The 16,139-nt window shown below is 41.0% G+C and overlaps 2 protein-coding genes across 4 annotated transcripts; both read right to left on the bottom strand.

Moving 5' to 3' along the window:
* Positions 1-3,736: 3,736 nt before the first annotated feature.
* LOC135250955 (integral membrane protein 2B-like) lies at positions 3,737-11,615 on the bottom strand. Of its 3 annotated transcripts, none has more exons than XM_064327828.1 (6): positions 11,280-11,615; positions 6,082-6,211; positions 5,745-5,947; positions 5,347-5,457; positions 4,852-4,999; positions 3,737-4,555 (listed from the first exon to the last, which is right to left on the bottom strand). In XM_064327828.1, the coding sequence occupies exons 1-6, from the start codon at positions 11,367-11,369 to the stop codon at positions 4,383-4,385; spliced, it is 855 nt and encodes a 284-aa protein (XP_064183898.1). In that variant the 5' UTR covers positions 11,370-11,615; the 3' UTR covers positions 3,737-4,382. The 3 variants fall into 3 exon arrangements, with proteins under 3 accessions (XP_064183898.1, XP_064183899.1, XP_064183900.1); XM_064327829.1 differs by having other exon boundaries at positions 5,745-5,951; positions 6,098-6,211; XM_064327830.1 differs by lacking the exon at positions 11,280-11,615 and adding an exon at positions 6,836-6,871.
* A 2,066-nt stretch (positions 11,616-13,681) lies between these two features.
* nudt15 (nudix (nucleoside diphosphate linked moiety X)-type motif 15) lies at positions 13,682-16,134 on the bottom strand. Its single transcript, XM_064327831.1, has 3 exons — positions 15,338-16,134; positions 15,061-15,257; positions 13,682-13,999 (listed from the first exon to the last, which is right to left on the bottom strand). The coding sequence occupies exons 1-3, from the start codon at positions 15,496-15,498 to the stop codon at positions 13,854-13,856; spliced, it is 504 nt and encodes a 167-aa protein (XP_064183901.1). The 5' UTR covers positions 15,499-16,134; the 3' UTR covers positions 13,682-13,853.
* Between the last annotated feature and the right edge of the window lie 5 nt (positions 16,135-16,139).

Here is a 16,139-nt window from a genome sequence, read left to right as displayed (position 1 = left end):
AGCAGAAAAGGCTTTCAATGCTTGACTTCCCCTTTCCTCCCCAATTCGGTGTGCCCGGTCATGCCCATGGCGCAGTTCTCATCCTAACTTTCATTGTCAGTTTGCGAGAGCGCAGACAAGCATGTGAGGTCCTCCAAGCATGATGTCACCGCCACTTTTCTCTTCGTGCTGCGGTCTACAAGTGGGGCTTGTACCGACGCGAGTTGGTTCTCATAAAATGAGCCAGGGTCTGTCTGCAGACTGACCTAAAGGTTCTTGGTTTCCAAAGGGGTTCATCGCCCATGTCAGAAGTAGATGATGCTCCTCCTCTCTCTCTCTCTCTGCTCTCAAAGAAACATGCCCACACTGATCACAGTTGTCTTCACAGTACCCAAAGAATGGCAGTTCCGTATTCTATGAAAATAAACGGCTTCTCAAAAATAAAAGCTTGCAATATTTGTTTCGTAAACAGGGCTGTCCGAAGTCATGGACATCTAAAGCAGATGATAATACATTGGGATATAATAAAACCAAAATGAGAATGTCCTAAATGGAAAAATAGAAACACACTTAGAAAAACCTCAAAACAAAATCTGTATTAATGTATGACAAAATTAAATATAGGCAATATTGATTTTTGCAGTTTTATTTTTTACTAATATAGGCACATTTTAGAGGTATTAGAGTGCAGCAAGACCAAGAGAGAAGAACAGCCTGTAACCTGGGAATAGGGCGATGGGTTGGAGCCTCATTGTCAGGATCTGGGGTAGGACTCAAAGGCAGACCCAAAAAATCAGGGAAAAACTTGGCGGTTTATTATCAAACAACAAAGCAACAGAATCAGCAAACAGTCTCGTAAACCACAATCCAGGCGAAGGTCAAAAATCCAAAAACAGTCAAAAAACTCCAGACAGGCAAAGGCACAAAACGGGTACAGAGCTAAGAACAGAAAAACAGGCAAGAATTCGAAAACTGAAGCAATAGTAATCAGAGGAGTCAGGCTAAATTCGTAAACAGCTAAAGCGGGCAAAAGTCGAAAACCAGGAAGTACTACTAGACATAGGAAACGGCTTGAACGGCACTGAGTCACACAGAGGCACGATCTGGCACAGACTAACTGAGCTAACAGAATATATAGCTAGAGAAATGAGCAAATGATGAGTTGCAGGTGGGGACTTGAATAATTCGGCTGAGGCAGACAGGCAGGAATGGGGGGCAGAGCGTGGGTGGGAACCAGGAACTCAAGGAATCTGAAACAAAAGCAAACACCATGCGTGCACCCACACACAACTCATGCATACATACAAAAAACAAAAAAGGAAAACACAACGGAAACTCAGGCAGACGTCCGGACACTCATGGGAAAAGAACCTGCCCCCTGTGGAAAAGTAGCTGAATAAACCGGCTCAACAGCATGCTCCCTATCCTGTTCCCCCTACTTCATTCTCTGTATCCCCTTCCCCTATTACCTTGCCCTATCCCTCTAGCTCTTTATGCCTCCTGTTTCCTACCCCTACTCTCTGCTCTTTACCCCCTTCCTTTATTGCCTATTTCCTGTCCCCTCTCCTGTACTTCACTTTTCCATTTCTCTCCTCTCTTCTATCCTCGTGCTTCACACATTGCTCAGTCACTACAGGTGCACTGTCACACAGACGATCTTTGTTTGGTGAAAAAAGCCCAACAAAAATGTGCTTAAAAAAGACTTGCATCAGGGTCCACACTGATGCAATCAGCCAGAGTTTCCCTCGCATACTTTTCCATATCTACAGCAGGTACAGTAAATGAATTACAGGATTTCCAGGACCAAACCAAGTGACCTTGAAAAGAAATCTGGCTGCCGTCCAGTCCATCTAAACACACATAGAACAATTCCAGGCAATGAATGTGTGTGTGTGTGCGTGCAATTCCCCTCCCACACACAGTGACCTGGCTCTATAGTCAAACAACCAGCCCGGAGGGACTGAGTGGCCTGTTGAAAACAACATATTCTTATGTGAGTTATTACTATTTTTAATTGTGTGTAGTAGTTCAAAAAAGCAACAGGGATGGGTGCGATACACAGCAGAAGCATTTCATTACGTACTAGCAGTGGTTTGGCTGGCATTGGGTGGGGCCAGTGATGAATGGGGAGAGGAAAAGACGAGACTGTGACCACTGCCTGCCCCTGCCAACGCTGCATCCCCTCCCACCCCCGATCCCCCCCCACCCCCCCACCCAAGGACCTTGGCTCATAAACTGAAGACCAGATACACAGTGAAGCAGAACTTGAAAACAAGATAAGTTGAAGCTGGAGGACTGCAGTGGGTACCGCATTATGTAATAACTCAACAAAATGTAATACATTTTCACTTCATTATGTAATAACACCCGCATTTTGTAATAATCTGCCGCATTTTGTAGTAACTCAACAAAATGTAATAAATTTTCACTTCATTATGTAATAACACCCACATTTTGTAATAATCTGCTGCATTTTGTAGTAACTCGACAAAATGTAATAAATTTTCACTTCATTATGTAATAACACCCGCATTTTGTAATAATCTGCCGCATTTTGTAATAAACAGCCTTATGTAATAACCAAATAACCAAAATGGATATCTTCATTCATAAAAATCGTTATAACATAACAACGTTTATTTTATGCATTCTAGCATGAATCATACTGACTCAAAATTCATTTTAAAAAGATACTATTAGTTCAGTAGATTAGTAGTATGTTTCATTGGTCAAAACTACAAGTGTAACTGTATTCCTCAGCTTAATAGAAACTGTACTTGAGGGTTCATGGAGACATAGATACTGCACGACACTGAGTATTATACTGACACAAACATCTAAGTACTGGTACACACAAATGTCAGGAGACACACACACACACGTGCATACATGTGCGCGCGCGCACACAAACAAATAAACACAGATGAACATACACACACTCTCGACACCTGCTTTTTGTTATTATGTGGAGCACTTTTTTTTTTTCGTTGCCAAATTGGTTTTGGAGCAGTGAGAGCAGAGAGCACAGCTTATTGATTAATAAACAATTGAACTGAACATTTTTTGCCTGCCTATCTGTTTGACTGACAGTTTTATTGATCACTGAGATAGCATTGACTTGGAATGAAGTTGGTTCAATGTAAAAAAAAAATAAATAAATAGCTTTGATTTAGTAAACTACTTTTGCCATGTTGCTGTAGCTTAGCTTGCTATATTTCTCTGGGGGTAGCTTCAGTGTAGTGAAGCTTCATTTCATGTAGAGTAACTGGTAGCTTAGCTCACTACACTTTCCAAGTAGCTTGCCCAACACTGCTTATTCTCCCTCTTCCAAGTCAATGTAACTTTATTTATAACACATTTTTCATACACAGTGGCAATTCAAGGTCAGTATGATTCATGCTAGAAAGCATAAAATAAACATTACTGTTATAATGTTATAACGATTTTTATGAATGAAGACATCCATTTTGGTTGGTTATTACATAAGGCTGTTTATTCCAAACGCGGCAAATTATTACAAAATGCGGGTGTATAAATGAGTGAAATGTATACATTCGATACTACAAAGTGACATATACAATCGGGTGTTATTACATATGAAGTGAAATTTAATTGTAGTTAGTACATAATGCGGTGTTATTACATAATGCATTGTCAAGCCCCCCCCCCCCCCCCCCTACCCCCCAGAACATTTGCCTGTGGGAATGTCAAATCAGGGAATGGTCATTTCTAGTTTTTTTTTTTCATTTTACAGAGGTTGTTTACAAACAAGTGCACCAGGATGTGTGGTGAAAATCTTTATAATTCTGTAATTTTATTCCAAAGAAAAAACAACAAAATGTTCAAAAAGATTCTTAAAATAAGAAATTATTATAAAATACAGACGTTATACATTTAACTTGAATCTTAAACATTCTTATTTCAAGATAAGCAATCCCAGCACAAATATAGTTTTTCTGTTAACAAAATAGTTTATTTCTGCAGTGTGTTTTCATTAATACAAAAAATGAAACTATTAAACCTAAAAAATCCCCAGGGCTAGCGAGATTTATGTGCACTTAAAACAGCTACCTCCAGTTTTCCTACGATTTTTTTGCAGCAGCATTTCTGAATTTCTGTTCATTTAGATAATCTAAAAATATATATCCACAAATTTCTTTAACCTGGTTTTCATTACATCCCCAAACTAGCTGTTAGATCCAGAAGAGAAAGGTAGAGATGAGGAAAATAGAGAGGATATACACATGGAAACTTTTGTTCACATACTGTATATATCTGTCCAACTGTATATATTGCTAAAAGATAAGGAGACAACTTTACATGAACAAAACCCATTGCTAAATGTAACTGCAGCACATTACAAAAAAACCACATGTCCCATCATTACCTGGACACTCAGCTGATCAGCAACATCCCAACACAAACAACACATTTAACAACAAGAGCAGAATCAGATGTCTTTGACTGGAAGCGGACGACACCATAATTCGCGGCTCACAGATCGTGGTGACCACTCCAAATGTGTTCTCGAAGTGGACGATCTTGTGGCAGATCTGCACCTCGCGCTTCCGCATGCCTGTAACAAGGGAGACAAATTACACTTGCAGAAAAGCATGCGCTACAAAGTACTGCATTACCTCAACTCAATCAACGTGTGTGCATGTGTGTGTGTGTGAGAGACATTTTCTTCAATTGAGCATAGGCACTCCTGCATACACTGCCTAGTTTCAGAATTGTGTAGCTCACTAATCACTAAATAGTAAGCAAATCCTATTAAGACTTGAACTGACCAGGAAGTACAGCTGTAGCACATCTGTTGGTCCTGTGTTGTCCGTATAGTGCTTTCTCTTGTCAGTGAAAGACGCAACTCACCCAGTACAGTATCTCTGCGCTGCAGCCTGTAGGTCTCTTTGCCGTAGCAGAGGCTGCGGATGAAGTATCCCAGGTCTACACTGTCCACACGCTCAGTCACCATCATCTGCTCATGGACCACATAGGACTGTGGCAGGTACATCCCAGCCTGGTGAAGTGAGCACACAGACACGCACACACACATGCAACATACACACGCACACACAGGCACACACACATGCACACACATGCAACATACGCACACGCACGCACATGCACACACACACACACACACACACGCAAAATTTTAAGCAGAACTTCTTTTCTACATTAAAAAAATCAAGCATGTTTAAAGAATTTAAGCATGAAGCATAAAAAGTACTGGCATGATGAAATAACCAGTGAACCAAAATACTTAATGGGGGACGAAAAACAAAAATAGCAACTAGGCTACACCACAATTGTTAATGATACTCTACAGAGACCCAGCTGTCTGCTCTCTCTCGCTCTCACTACCTTGTAGTTGTCCAGAAGTTGCAGAAAGTCCTTGGGGGGCATGACGATGGAGGTGTTGAGGTGGATGATGTAGCACCTGTTCAGTTTCAGGTCCAGGTATGCGGTCAGCCTCTGCCAGAGAACAGCATGCTTTCACAAATATCCACTTAAACAGCTGAGTGTCCAGGCAGTAATGGGACCATTGGTTTATGAACACTGCACTGGGCAGAGCTGTTAAAAACATATTTGTTTGAAACAATCAGAGTAGTGATTGGTTCATAATATGGTGGCTCCTCCCATTGTTAGTGTCATAAATCCTCAATCCACATATAAATTCGAGTGAAGTGCCAGTAGGCAAGGATAAGCAAAAATTCAATACATTTTATTTTTTTACAGGTAGGGAGGGAAGTGTGTCTCACCCTAGGGAAGTCGTGTACGATTTTGGCGGGGTCGCTGTCACCAAATTCAGGCATAGGTACGTCGATGAGCTCCACCTCATCGTCCTGGAGCACACGGATTGTCTCCTGGATGTCCCGCAGGCGGGATGGCACTGCCATGTCCCTGTCCCGCACCATGAAATCTTCCTCAATGTCCTCACCCCTCACCCGGCAAAAATACATCCGTTCCTGTTGCAAAGAACAGCACTGAGGACAGTCACGCCCACCCTCTCCCACAGCTCCGCCCACATTTTTTAAGGAGTGGCACAGTCCACGCTCTTTTCCTACTTTTCACTTGATTCACACAGGTAGAAAGCAGAGAAGGGTACCTGTACCTTCCTGTAGAGACAGACTCCACCCAAAACCACACCTGACAGCATGATGGCCAGGCCTAGGCACATGCACCAGGCCCTGCACTGCCTCAAAACAGAAACCCCATTTTCCAGCTCCTGCACAGAGACACACACACACACACACTCGTCAGGGCCAGGAGCAGTGTGGACACAGTAATATAACACAGCATTTCTCTACATAATAACCACAGACCTGACACACCATAAATTGGACCAAAAATACAATAAGAAATAAATCTATAAAAGTTATTAAATCAATTCAGTATGGCATGCATCCAACATCTAATGGGTGTGTCATAGCTTAAATAAAAAATAAAAATAAAAAATATATATATATACGTTATCAGTTAACGTAAATTCATGTATAGCTTGAAATGTATAATTTCAAAACAAAAAAAGAAAAAGAAATCCAAGCTTTTGTGCCATAAGAGAGCAGCCAGAACATTACAAATCTCTGTTACGCTAATCATGTGCTGTACTGTCGCTGAAATGCCGTCATTCCTTCCTGTATAAAAGGCGCTGTGTCCAAGTTTAATTCATATCCATCCTTAAACCGGAGTTATCCAGTCGATGGAGGAAGGGGGAGACTGACTGGGAGAGACGGACAGAGGCAGGCAGGCGACCTCTTCCCCACCGTCAAGTGCACTAATCCAGGTGTGGATTTCCCTGGTTGGTAGCCAGTCACCTGAGGAAAACCTGGGACATTCTACTCATGCTAACCTGCACACAGAACCCTGACATCGCACACCGCACAGCGACCAGGCATCTGGAGACGGCCTTCCCATGCACCTTAGCTCTGCCTACCTCTCCAGTGTCCTGATACAAGACAGAGTGATTTCAGAAGTACAATATGACCAATCGCTATTAATATTAAATATTATTTCATAACCATGAGGTTGCCTGAGGCGTTAACAGTGCCCTACAAAGGACAAAGCCACTTCTGTTTTTATAATAAAAGGGTAAATTATCAGTTAGTGCCCCTGAGGTGTAAACTAAACCACACCTCTCAATAAAGCACTTCAGTCAAGTCTTGGCAGGTAGATGCCCTTAAAAAGGCATGCTAAAAGTTCTGAAACTGATTGGTTGAATTCCTGAATTACTGATAGGCTTAGTTCATCCTGAGAAACATTTAACCCTCCTGTTATGTTGCGGGTCAAATTGACCCTTTTTAAAGTTTGAAAATCTAGGAAAAATACTTAAAATTATTTGTTCAGTATGAAACTTCTTCTACTGGCCTTAATTAGTGTAATCAACATTTTAAATGAAAATGGTTCATTTCATGTATTTGCAAACCCCCCCTGTATGGGGATTGACCCGGGAACATTTTTGCTGTACCTAAAAAATGAACAGAACAGGAGGGTTAAAATAGATAAAGGAGTGACTCCTCAAAGGAATTTAGGCTGTGAGCCCAGTATCAGATATGAAACAAAATCTACTCTCAATGAGAAAAATAGATAAGATTCTGCTCTCACAGAACATGAAGTCCATTTTAAAGAGTGGTGTACAAAATGTGTCACAGGTCTGTGAAATGTCATTACTGGAAAATGTATTATAGAATGATTAAAGAGCAGCTCCTTTGTGATTGCACATGGTTACGGAATACTGTGGAATTCAAAGCAAACACAGTTTAAACATAACCACAGCTACACAAACATCAGGCACACAGACATATTAGAGACCAGATACAAGGAAACCTCTTAAATAGTTTGACCACCAAATGTACCAGGGCCCCTACTGCTCTCACTCCCTCCCTTCCTCTCCAACTCTTTTGTGCTTTCCCTCTTCCTTTCCCTCTTTCTTTTCTCTCTTCATTGTTTTGGTTTTTCCCTTTTTGCTTTTCTTTCATTAATGCTACTTTCTTATTTCTCTAAAATATAGGTGGATGATATAGAAACAGTGCTGTTTGGAACTGATAGAGTAATAAAACAACATAATGTTTTGAAAGTACCAAGAATTAATGAGGTGATTTTCAAGTTTTCCCTAGTGTATTCTGTACATGCCCAGTGTGAACAAGTGAAGGTCTGGCTCTCACTCTCTGGGTGACTGTGGTGTGAGAGACATGTTCTTTTTGAGCTAAGTGGCAGCTCTGTGCATTCTGTGTTGAGTTGGATGTAGCTTGTTTACGGAGGAGGGCTATGTTGTTGAAGGGAGACTGTTGGCCAGGGCTCCACAGGAAACAGCCTGTCCGGCTGAAGCAAACAAGCAACACAGAAACAGAGAAAGAAAGTGCACAAAGTACAGAGAAGAAATAGCCTTGTAATTCGAAATGTAAAATTAAGAAAATCTGTCTTGAATCTTCTCAGAGGAAAACAGGTTGCTTTTCCTACTGAGTGACAGGAGATAATATGTGACATCAGCACATGCAACAACTTGAGGGACAAAAAATGAAAAAGATTTATATAATTAATTGAGACCCATATGTATCCCATAGTTATTCTAATGTAAATATATTTTTCTTTGCTGCATTTACGTATTCTTTTTCATTTCTCATATGCTTTTATACCATATGTCAATGTTTACTGGTCATGCCAATAAAGCAAATTTGGTCACAAACTTTCTCCACAGCTCTGACATCACAATGTCCAATACAGTACCTATTCAGCTCATGACATCAGAAACAACAATACAGTCCGTTTGTCACCAGAACTCTACAACCGCACAGATAAAGCATAAGCCAGCGTTAAGCCTTACGAGTGCCTGGGAGCACAACCCGTCAATTTAACTCTGGATGAACAAGCAAGACCAAGAGCCATGGACTCCTTTCCCAGGAAATGTCATTTACGATGAATGGTAGACTGTGCAGAATGAGTTCTACTTTCCCAAATGACGGAACCAGTATTCATTGTCATTGGCCAGATTGCTGTGTTCTCCTTACTCTCCTACTCCTCTCCTGTCCGCTAAATTGCACTGTTTGTTCCTATTTAGTATTAAATGAAAAAAGAGGAACTAATGGCAGGTGCAGCTCCCAGCACAGGCTTCAGGCCCTTTAATATTACGCAAACCAGGTGAACAAGCCTACACATGCTGCATTATGCAACTTTAATCCTGTCCTCACCACTGCAGTTTTTCAGTGCCAGCCAACACTCCATTCTCGTGTGCAATTCCTATTTACCATAAACCTGTACCTCCCATCCCCCCACGGCAACAAGGACCGCCAAAATAATAATGATCTGTAATAACTAAAGCAATAGTTTACTCAGTGTTCACACAATCTCTAAATAAACTGCTCAAAGAAAGTTTGGAAATTTGTGTTTGGTCGATCATATCCCTGTTGTTACTGTATTATTAGCATTGTATCTTATATCATTGGAAAGCCTGTTCATTTCCCTTTACAATGATGTCCCATTTGTAAGGATCATCATTTGTGGGATGAACAGCACAGCTGATTATGTGGGTGGGGTCCCAAGTGAAATGTGCCAAATTTCCCTGCCAATGTCAAACAGTGTATTCTCCTGTTGGTATTGACTCTATTGTTTTGAGTTGTTTGAGGGATTGGATGACTGAACTCTCAATCAGTAACAAGGAACAAACAAGACATATTGGTAATTTTACGCTTTATTCATTGAGCAAACAGTCAGGAGCCTCAGTAGTGGGTGGAAGAACCATACGCAGCCACAACAGCCTGGCACCTCCTCCTCATGCTGGTCACCAGCCTGGTCACGCGTTGCTGTGGGATGGCATTCCATTCCTTAACCAGGATTTGTCGCAGGTCAGCCAACGTGGTTACGTTGGTCACTCTAGCACGTACAGCATGCCCGAACTGATCCCACAAGTGTTCAATTGGGTTGAGGTCTACGCTGTTGGCAGGCCATTCCATTGACATTGCGAGGGAAATTTGGCACATTTCATTTGGGACCCATCCCACATAATCAGCTGTGCTGCTCATCCCACAAATGCATGATCCTTACAAATGGGACATCATTGTAAAGGGAAATGAAAAGGCTTTCCAATGATATAACATACAATGCTTATAATACAGTGACAACAGAGATATAATCGACCAAACACAAATTTCCAAACTTTTTCTGAGGAGTTTACTTTGAAAATTGAAAAATGTTTCTGACTGCCATATGGTCATTTGAAGTTACGCAGGATTTTTTAAAATGCACGTACATTCAAATATACAAGTGGCAGCAATGAACAGACTGTCAAGTGATGATAACGCATTGTAATTATGGTCCAAGTAGCGAGTACAACACTTGTGCATCCGTTTAACTGCTCTATGATTGCTGTCCTGTCCTAGACCGTTTAGGATGGGAAGGGGTGGACGGGCGGGGGGCTGGGAATTTACTCTAGTTATGGGGACAAACTGCACACTACCGGTACCTTCGCCGCGACAAATTATCATAACTCAGGGCTGTCCCCTACATCTTTATACCGGAGGGGAAAGTGCGTAAATCAGCACTTGCGACCTTGGTAGCTACTTTAAGTCTTGGAAAAGTTTTAGACTGGAGTGGTGTGTTCTTAATATTGGCGGCCATGTCATCGTGTTCATTTGTGAACAAAACTACAGACGGAACAAGGAAAGTTAAGCAAAAAACAAAAACAAAGTGTTTTTCTGCAGTCTCTGATCCGTTACCAACATAGCCTAGGGCTTGCCACACCAGGTAACAGCACATTCTGTGAAAACATCGTGTGCTTCAAAGTACACATAACTGCTGTTTTGCTAGACATCAGTTGACAAGTGATGTGATAGTGTAAAAAAGCTGAATAAAAAACGAGCAATAGTTTGCTTCACAGTACAATCAAATATGAATCAATAATGTGCCAGTGGGCTGTAACATGTACATCCTAAATTCGTGCGCCATAGACAATTAAACCCAATAATTAACTAACAAAAATTTCCAAATACATGCAGCCTGGGCTACCTTTTAGTGTGGACGTCAGACTTTTTTGCGAAATTTCAGACGAATAAGTCGAATGATTTTGGAGATCACTTTTTTTACACAAACGTTCACAATCCAGTTTGCATTCGGCATAGACAAGATAGACTAAAGTAATCTACACACCCTGATTGGCTTTCGTGTATTTTCTTATGCATTAGGTTAAGCAGCTAGCGAACACACACCCATTAAGTTTTCTCTTGTATTTCATTTATCATTAAATAGGACTAATTTACTCCGTCAACCGTCTGCTGCGCGAATAGCCTTAATGCTCAACTTACCCTGGACTCTGGAATGAGGACTTCGCTATTTTCCACTTCTTTATTTGGCTCTTTCTGCCCCAGCGATGCATTAAATGACACTTTAACCATTGTGAAAACTGCGTGTTCTTTTATATATCAAATTGAACGAAGAAAATCTACAACTGCTTTCTTCTCAGGTTCCTCTGATTTCTTGTTCAACAGCTTTCTCTTTTCGCCCTCTGTTGTGCCTTAAACCATCACGCAGATAAACACTCACCGACCTTTGGTGCTATCCGATTACATCTAATACCGGAAAAACTTCCCCTTGTGACTGAAACCTCACCAGCAGAGGGTGTTATCTATGGAAACCAAATCCACGGGGAAATGACTTGTATCCTTTCCTTCATACCGATGATTTCAGTCGCCTCTTATTGTACATGAATTATTGGCATAGGCCTACACCCTTATCCAAGACACATGGCTTATGTCTATTTTAGCAGACATTTCACATGGTAAGCAAACCACAATAGCCAGAGAAAGGCAAAAGGACAGTAATACAAGTGCCAGTCACAATCATGCCTCAGGGCCTACAAGAGAGATAAGGGTTAGGGATATGTAAATGAATAGAAAGCTTGAGGTACAGTCTGAAAAAGTGAGTTTTAAGAAGCCAGTGAATCTGCCTTCTTGACTGACTGGGTAAGGTTGTTCCTCCATCAGGAGATGAAAACAGAGAAGAGCCAGAAGCATGAGCAGCAGCTGCCAGCTGCTCAAAATGATGGGACAGCCAGCTGAAGAGAGGATGCTGAACAGAGAGGTCTATTTGGAATGTATGTCATTACTGTCTTTATGAAGATAGGAAGGGGCAGTGCCATTCAGTTTGGTATGCCAGGTAGACAGATTTGAGTTGAATGCAGGCAACCGCAGGTAGCCAGTTAAGGGTGTTCAAAATTGTAGACTGTCTGGATAGTTCCTGCAATGTGTCCCAAGAAGTTCAGCTAGTCATCCAGGGTCACATCAAGAATCTTAGCTGAGGAGGAGGGAGACACTGTAGAGCTATCTACTGCCACTGAAGAGTCCATGGGGAATCCTTTGCTCGGAGGAACAGGAGTTCTGTGCTTCAGGTGGTGGGTGGACATTCAAACTGCAATGTCAGCCACGCATGTAGACATAGGCCTACATGCCTAAATTTGGGTATCAGAAGGAGAAAATGAGAAAGAGCCAAGTCATCATTTGACATGTTGTGAGCAGAGAACTGGACTGCTATTGTGCTTTGTAAAGGAATTTGTTCCACATACACCAATCAACCAGTGGGTTTTAGAAGTTTATGGGTTTAGAATTGTCTTGATAAGGGCTTTTGCGAAGTCAGAATACAGACGCAGGACGTCTGACAACAGGCAGACTAGGTGTGTCAGCTACCTCCCGTATCCCCCTGCCCCCCTCTTCTATTTCTCAGGACCTACCCAGCTTTTATATTTGGAAATATACTTTATGAAGGCAGCCACCCATTGCAATGATAATGCTGTTACCTGCAGATATGCTTAGCTCCACGTTTCAAAACAACATATACTTTATGAACTTCACCAGTACACAAAATAGCTACCTGACAACTGCTATATAAAAGATGTCTACTTATGAATGATTGTTTTTCATGCATTTGAGATAGTATACATTCCATTCACTAGGTGTCACAAACATACCCAGGACATGCACACATAGGAACACAAACATGTGAATGCTGTTCTGGCAAAAATTCAAAGAAATAAAAATTAAATAATAATACATTAAAATAAAAACAACACTCTTCCTGGATCAGCTGCAATGACCACAACCTCTCTGATACATTTTGCACAAAAATATGTAAATGAGCCACAGCTATTGCTCTGTGACATTCTGCCTACACCATAAGAACCACCACTCACCAACATGTACTTTCTTCTATAAACTGGATTTTGATCTCTGTTATGTAATGTCAGGAATTAGACCTTTACCAGACTATAAGTCTTATTCCAAATGGATCACTTTCAGTTTCACAGCACAATATCGTAGTATACAGTGTGTGCCTGTGTGAGGAAATGGCTGTGCTCAGTTACAGCTTTGTTTTCCTGTTTCTATGAATGGAACTATGAGGTCCTCAACTGCACAGTATTCAACATTGTTCTATAAAACAGAAATAACTGCTCTGGAATCATGTTTGTAGGGTTATTTTCAAAGAGAGGTGGGTGACTAACATGGCTATCCCATGTGAAACCTGTGGTTAGTATAAAAGGAAAAAAAAAATACAGTTACGATGCCTTAGCAGAACCAGCAGATTTGACAGACAATCACATTCTTTGGCTCCAGACTAAACAGCAAAGTTCAGTTTACTGTGGCACACTGTCAAAGCTTATTGGAAAATGGTTAGGTGTGAGGGTAACTAACAAAGAATGACAAATAAAAATATATAAAAAATGAATGTCGTTTATTTAAAAATACACATTTAACTTAATACCAACAATTCACATTAGACTCGGTGAATTGTGAAAAGGGTTGTTAAATATGCTTTCCTACTTTGAAAATAACTACAACGTTTTGAGTAAACCTGGCTGTTTTTCCTGTGTGGCTCCAATACTCCTGTTATGCTTTTCCATTACATTTTACAGCTCCGTCTCCTTTAGCAGGGCCATCCCAAAATGGCTGAAAGCCTTGTTGCCTTAGACATGCCAGGGGCAGAAACAGCTGTTCCTCTGGAGGGAAGTCCTCCCATCTGGTCCAAGCCCACCCTGTAACAGTACACAGTGTAAAAAGCAATGGCACATTTTCCAGACCCTGATGCTCAAACTTTATTTAACCATGTCAGGGAATGGCAAATTGAAGATATAATTTGCCAGGTAGTCATTTTCAGCGGCTATCTGAGGAATTATAAATGGGTAGCGAATGCAAGGAATGGTGTGGCCAGTCAGAGACTGTTCTTGTGGGAAACGGACCAGGTTATGGCATAAGCACTGCTACTCTCCTTAGAAGTGCCATAACATCTACAATGACCACAGCGCAAGTCAGAGCCAAAAATTTATATTGCATCCAAATGATTGGACCTCCTTAAGCACAGTACCCTCATCATTGAGTTGAGGCATTGAAATGCACGTGGTCCAGGAGGAAGACTGCTTTATACTGGCCCACCAACACCTCCAGCGACATCATAGTTTTCCCAGTCTACCAATCAAGGGTTACAGTAAGTCTAAATAAGAAGTCTGAAATAAGACACTTATGTCATCAAAGCACTGACCTTAAATCAAGTTTTTTCTTACACTAGTACTTTCTCCTGCACAATGTTGTACCTTGATAAACATGTTCCAATGTCTATTTTTGATATAAAATGTTTATGCCACTAGTTGCCATTTACTGCACAAAAATGCTCAACTAGTAAACTAAGCAGTAAATCACAGAAGTGGAAATTTCACAGGTCAGAAAGTAAGTTCTACCATGTGTTTCTTCCACCCATGAACTCAGCCAGATGATATCACCAATTAGTTCTACCTCCTAGCTGAAGAATTGTGCTAATTGGCAAATCCAGGTAACTGGAACAAAATACTGGGGATGACTTTTACTTTCCAAACATGGATTTTCCACCTCTGGTAAATTATGGTTCGTGTAAGCTAGTACACTTGCAAAATAATTCTCAACTTGACTAGTTTACTAGTTGAGCATATTTGTACAAAAAAGACCCTCTTAAAACACCCATTAAAAAACTGTATCGAGACGTAGGCTACATGTCTGAGTGCACAAAGACATTAAAAAAACTACTCTGCATCTGGGACATGAGGTCTAAAAATAACCTTTATACCTTCATTTTTATCAGGTTCCAAATTCACAGGCTCAGCGGAACAGCTCCTGTCCAATTCGCCCTGCATAATGATGGTTACATAGTGGTAGTTTTCCGTCAGTTTGATCGAGTTCAACACCGATGCAAAGCGGACGTTTTTCAGGTGTATTCCCGCCTCCTCCAAAACCTCCCGAGCAGCGCACTCTTCCCACGTCTCCCTATAAAGAGAAAATTACGCTACATAGCTCAAATAAATAAAGAAATCCATAAATACATTTCTCATACACAAGCCACTCACCCAAACTCTAAATGACCTCCAGGTAACTGATAAGTACCTTTACCAACCGAGCCTTTTCGCTTCCCCAGGAGTACACAATTAGGATTCAAAACATTATCAGTGACAAGAACGCCTACTCCAACGCCTGGTCGCTTTAGGATGCAGTTCTGCACCCCTGTCATCTCCGGGTAGTAAAATTGTATTTTAAAATTTAATATAACGTTTCATAATTTCACAAATTTAAAACCACCCCTCGCTTATATTAGATGGGCTGCCTGTAAACATTTTAAGTTCACAGAACTGTGACATCCACTGTAGGCTACTGGAACTGGAAGAGTGCAACTCAAAACGATGTCGACAGTGAAAATGTCCCTCGTACTACTAGGTTCCGGGTATTAAAATGTCAATACATTAAAATGTTCGTTTTGAAAAATTATAATCCAGTAGCAATCGGAATATATTCACGTCAACTTGAGGAAATTATTTCCGCTCAAGACAGCTCTTTTGTCATTAAGCTTCACTCCTTGAACCAACGGTTTGAATACACAACTTTCATTGTGTAGGCTAGGTCAACACAATCTTTTCAGAAGATCAGTAAAACGGTCAGCATAAGTTCACAACGGCAATATAAACACTGTACATTTCATATAGTGATTTAAACATTTTCGAATGCATCCTAAGACTCCAATTTGTATTCACGACTTTAAAAGCTTGGCTGAGTTCTGTTGGTGACTGGAAAAAAACGGACTGAATATTGCTTCATTTAGCCCAACCTTTTCGGGACAGCAAAGGTGTCTTAAAAATGTCCAACTATATAGGATAC

This window comes from Anguilla rostrata, chromosome 3 (genome assembly GCF_018555375.3).
Source record: "Anguilla rostrata isolate EN2019 chromosome 3, ASM1855537v3, whole genome shotgun sequence".
In the NCBI taxonomy this organism is placed as follows: domain Eukaryota; kingdom Metazoa; phylum Chordata; class Actinopteri; order Anguilliformes; family Anguillidae; genus Anguilla; species Anguilla rostrata.
Note: the sequence above shows the minus strand (reverse complement) of the source record. Positions and strands in the feature narration are given on the sequence as shown.

Excerpts from the sequence above, each read along its gene's own strand:
- nudt15 (XM_064327831.1), bottom strand. The coding sequence starts at position 15,498 with ATGACAGGGGTGCAGAACTGCATCCTAAAGCGACCAGGCGTTGGAGTA. Across the intron at positions 15,258-15,337 it reads GGAGGTCATTTAGAGTTTGG|GGAGACGTGGGAAGAGTGCG; the intron begins GTGAGTGGCTTG and ends TTCTCTTTATAG. Across the intron at positions 14,000-15,060 it reads GGAACCTGATAAAAATGAAG|GGTGGGCTTGGACCAGATGG; the intron begins GTATAAAGGTTA and ends GTACTGTTACAG.
- LOC135250955 (XM_064327828.1), bottom strand. The coding sequence starts at position 11,369 with ATGGTTAAAGTGTCATTTAATGCATCGCTGGGGCAGAAAGAGCCAAAT. Across the intron at positions 5,948-6,081 it reads GAAGGTACAGGTACCCTTCT|GGATGTATTTTTGCCGGGTG; the intron begins CTGCTTTCTACC and ends TGCAACAGGAAC. Across the intron at positions 5,458-5,744 it reads TCGTACACGACTTCCCTAGG|AGGCTGACCGCATACCTGGA; the intron begins GTGAGACACACT and ends GTTCTCTGGCAG.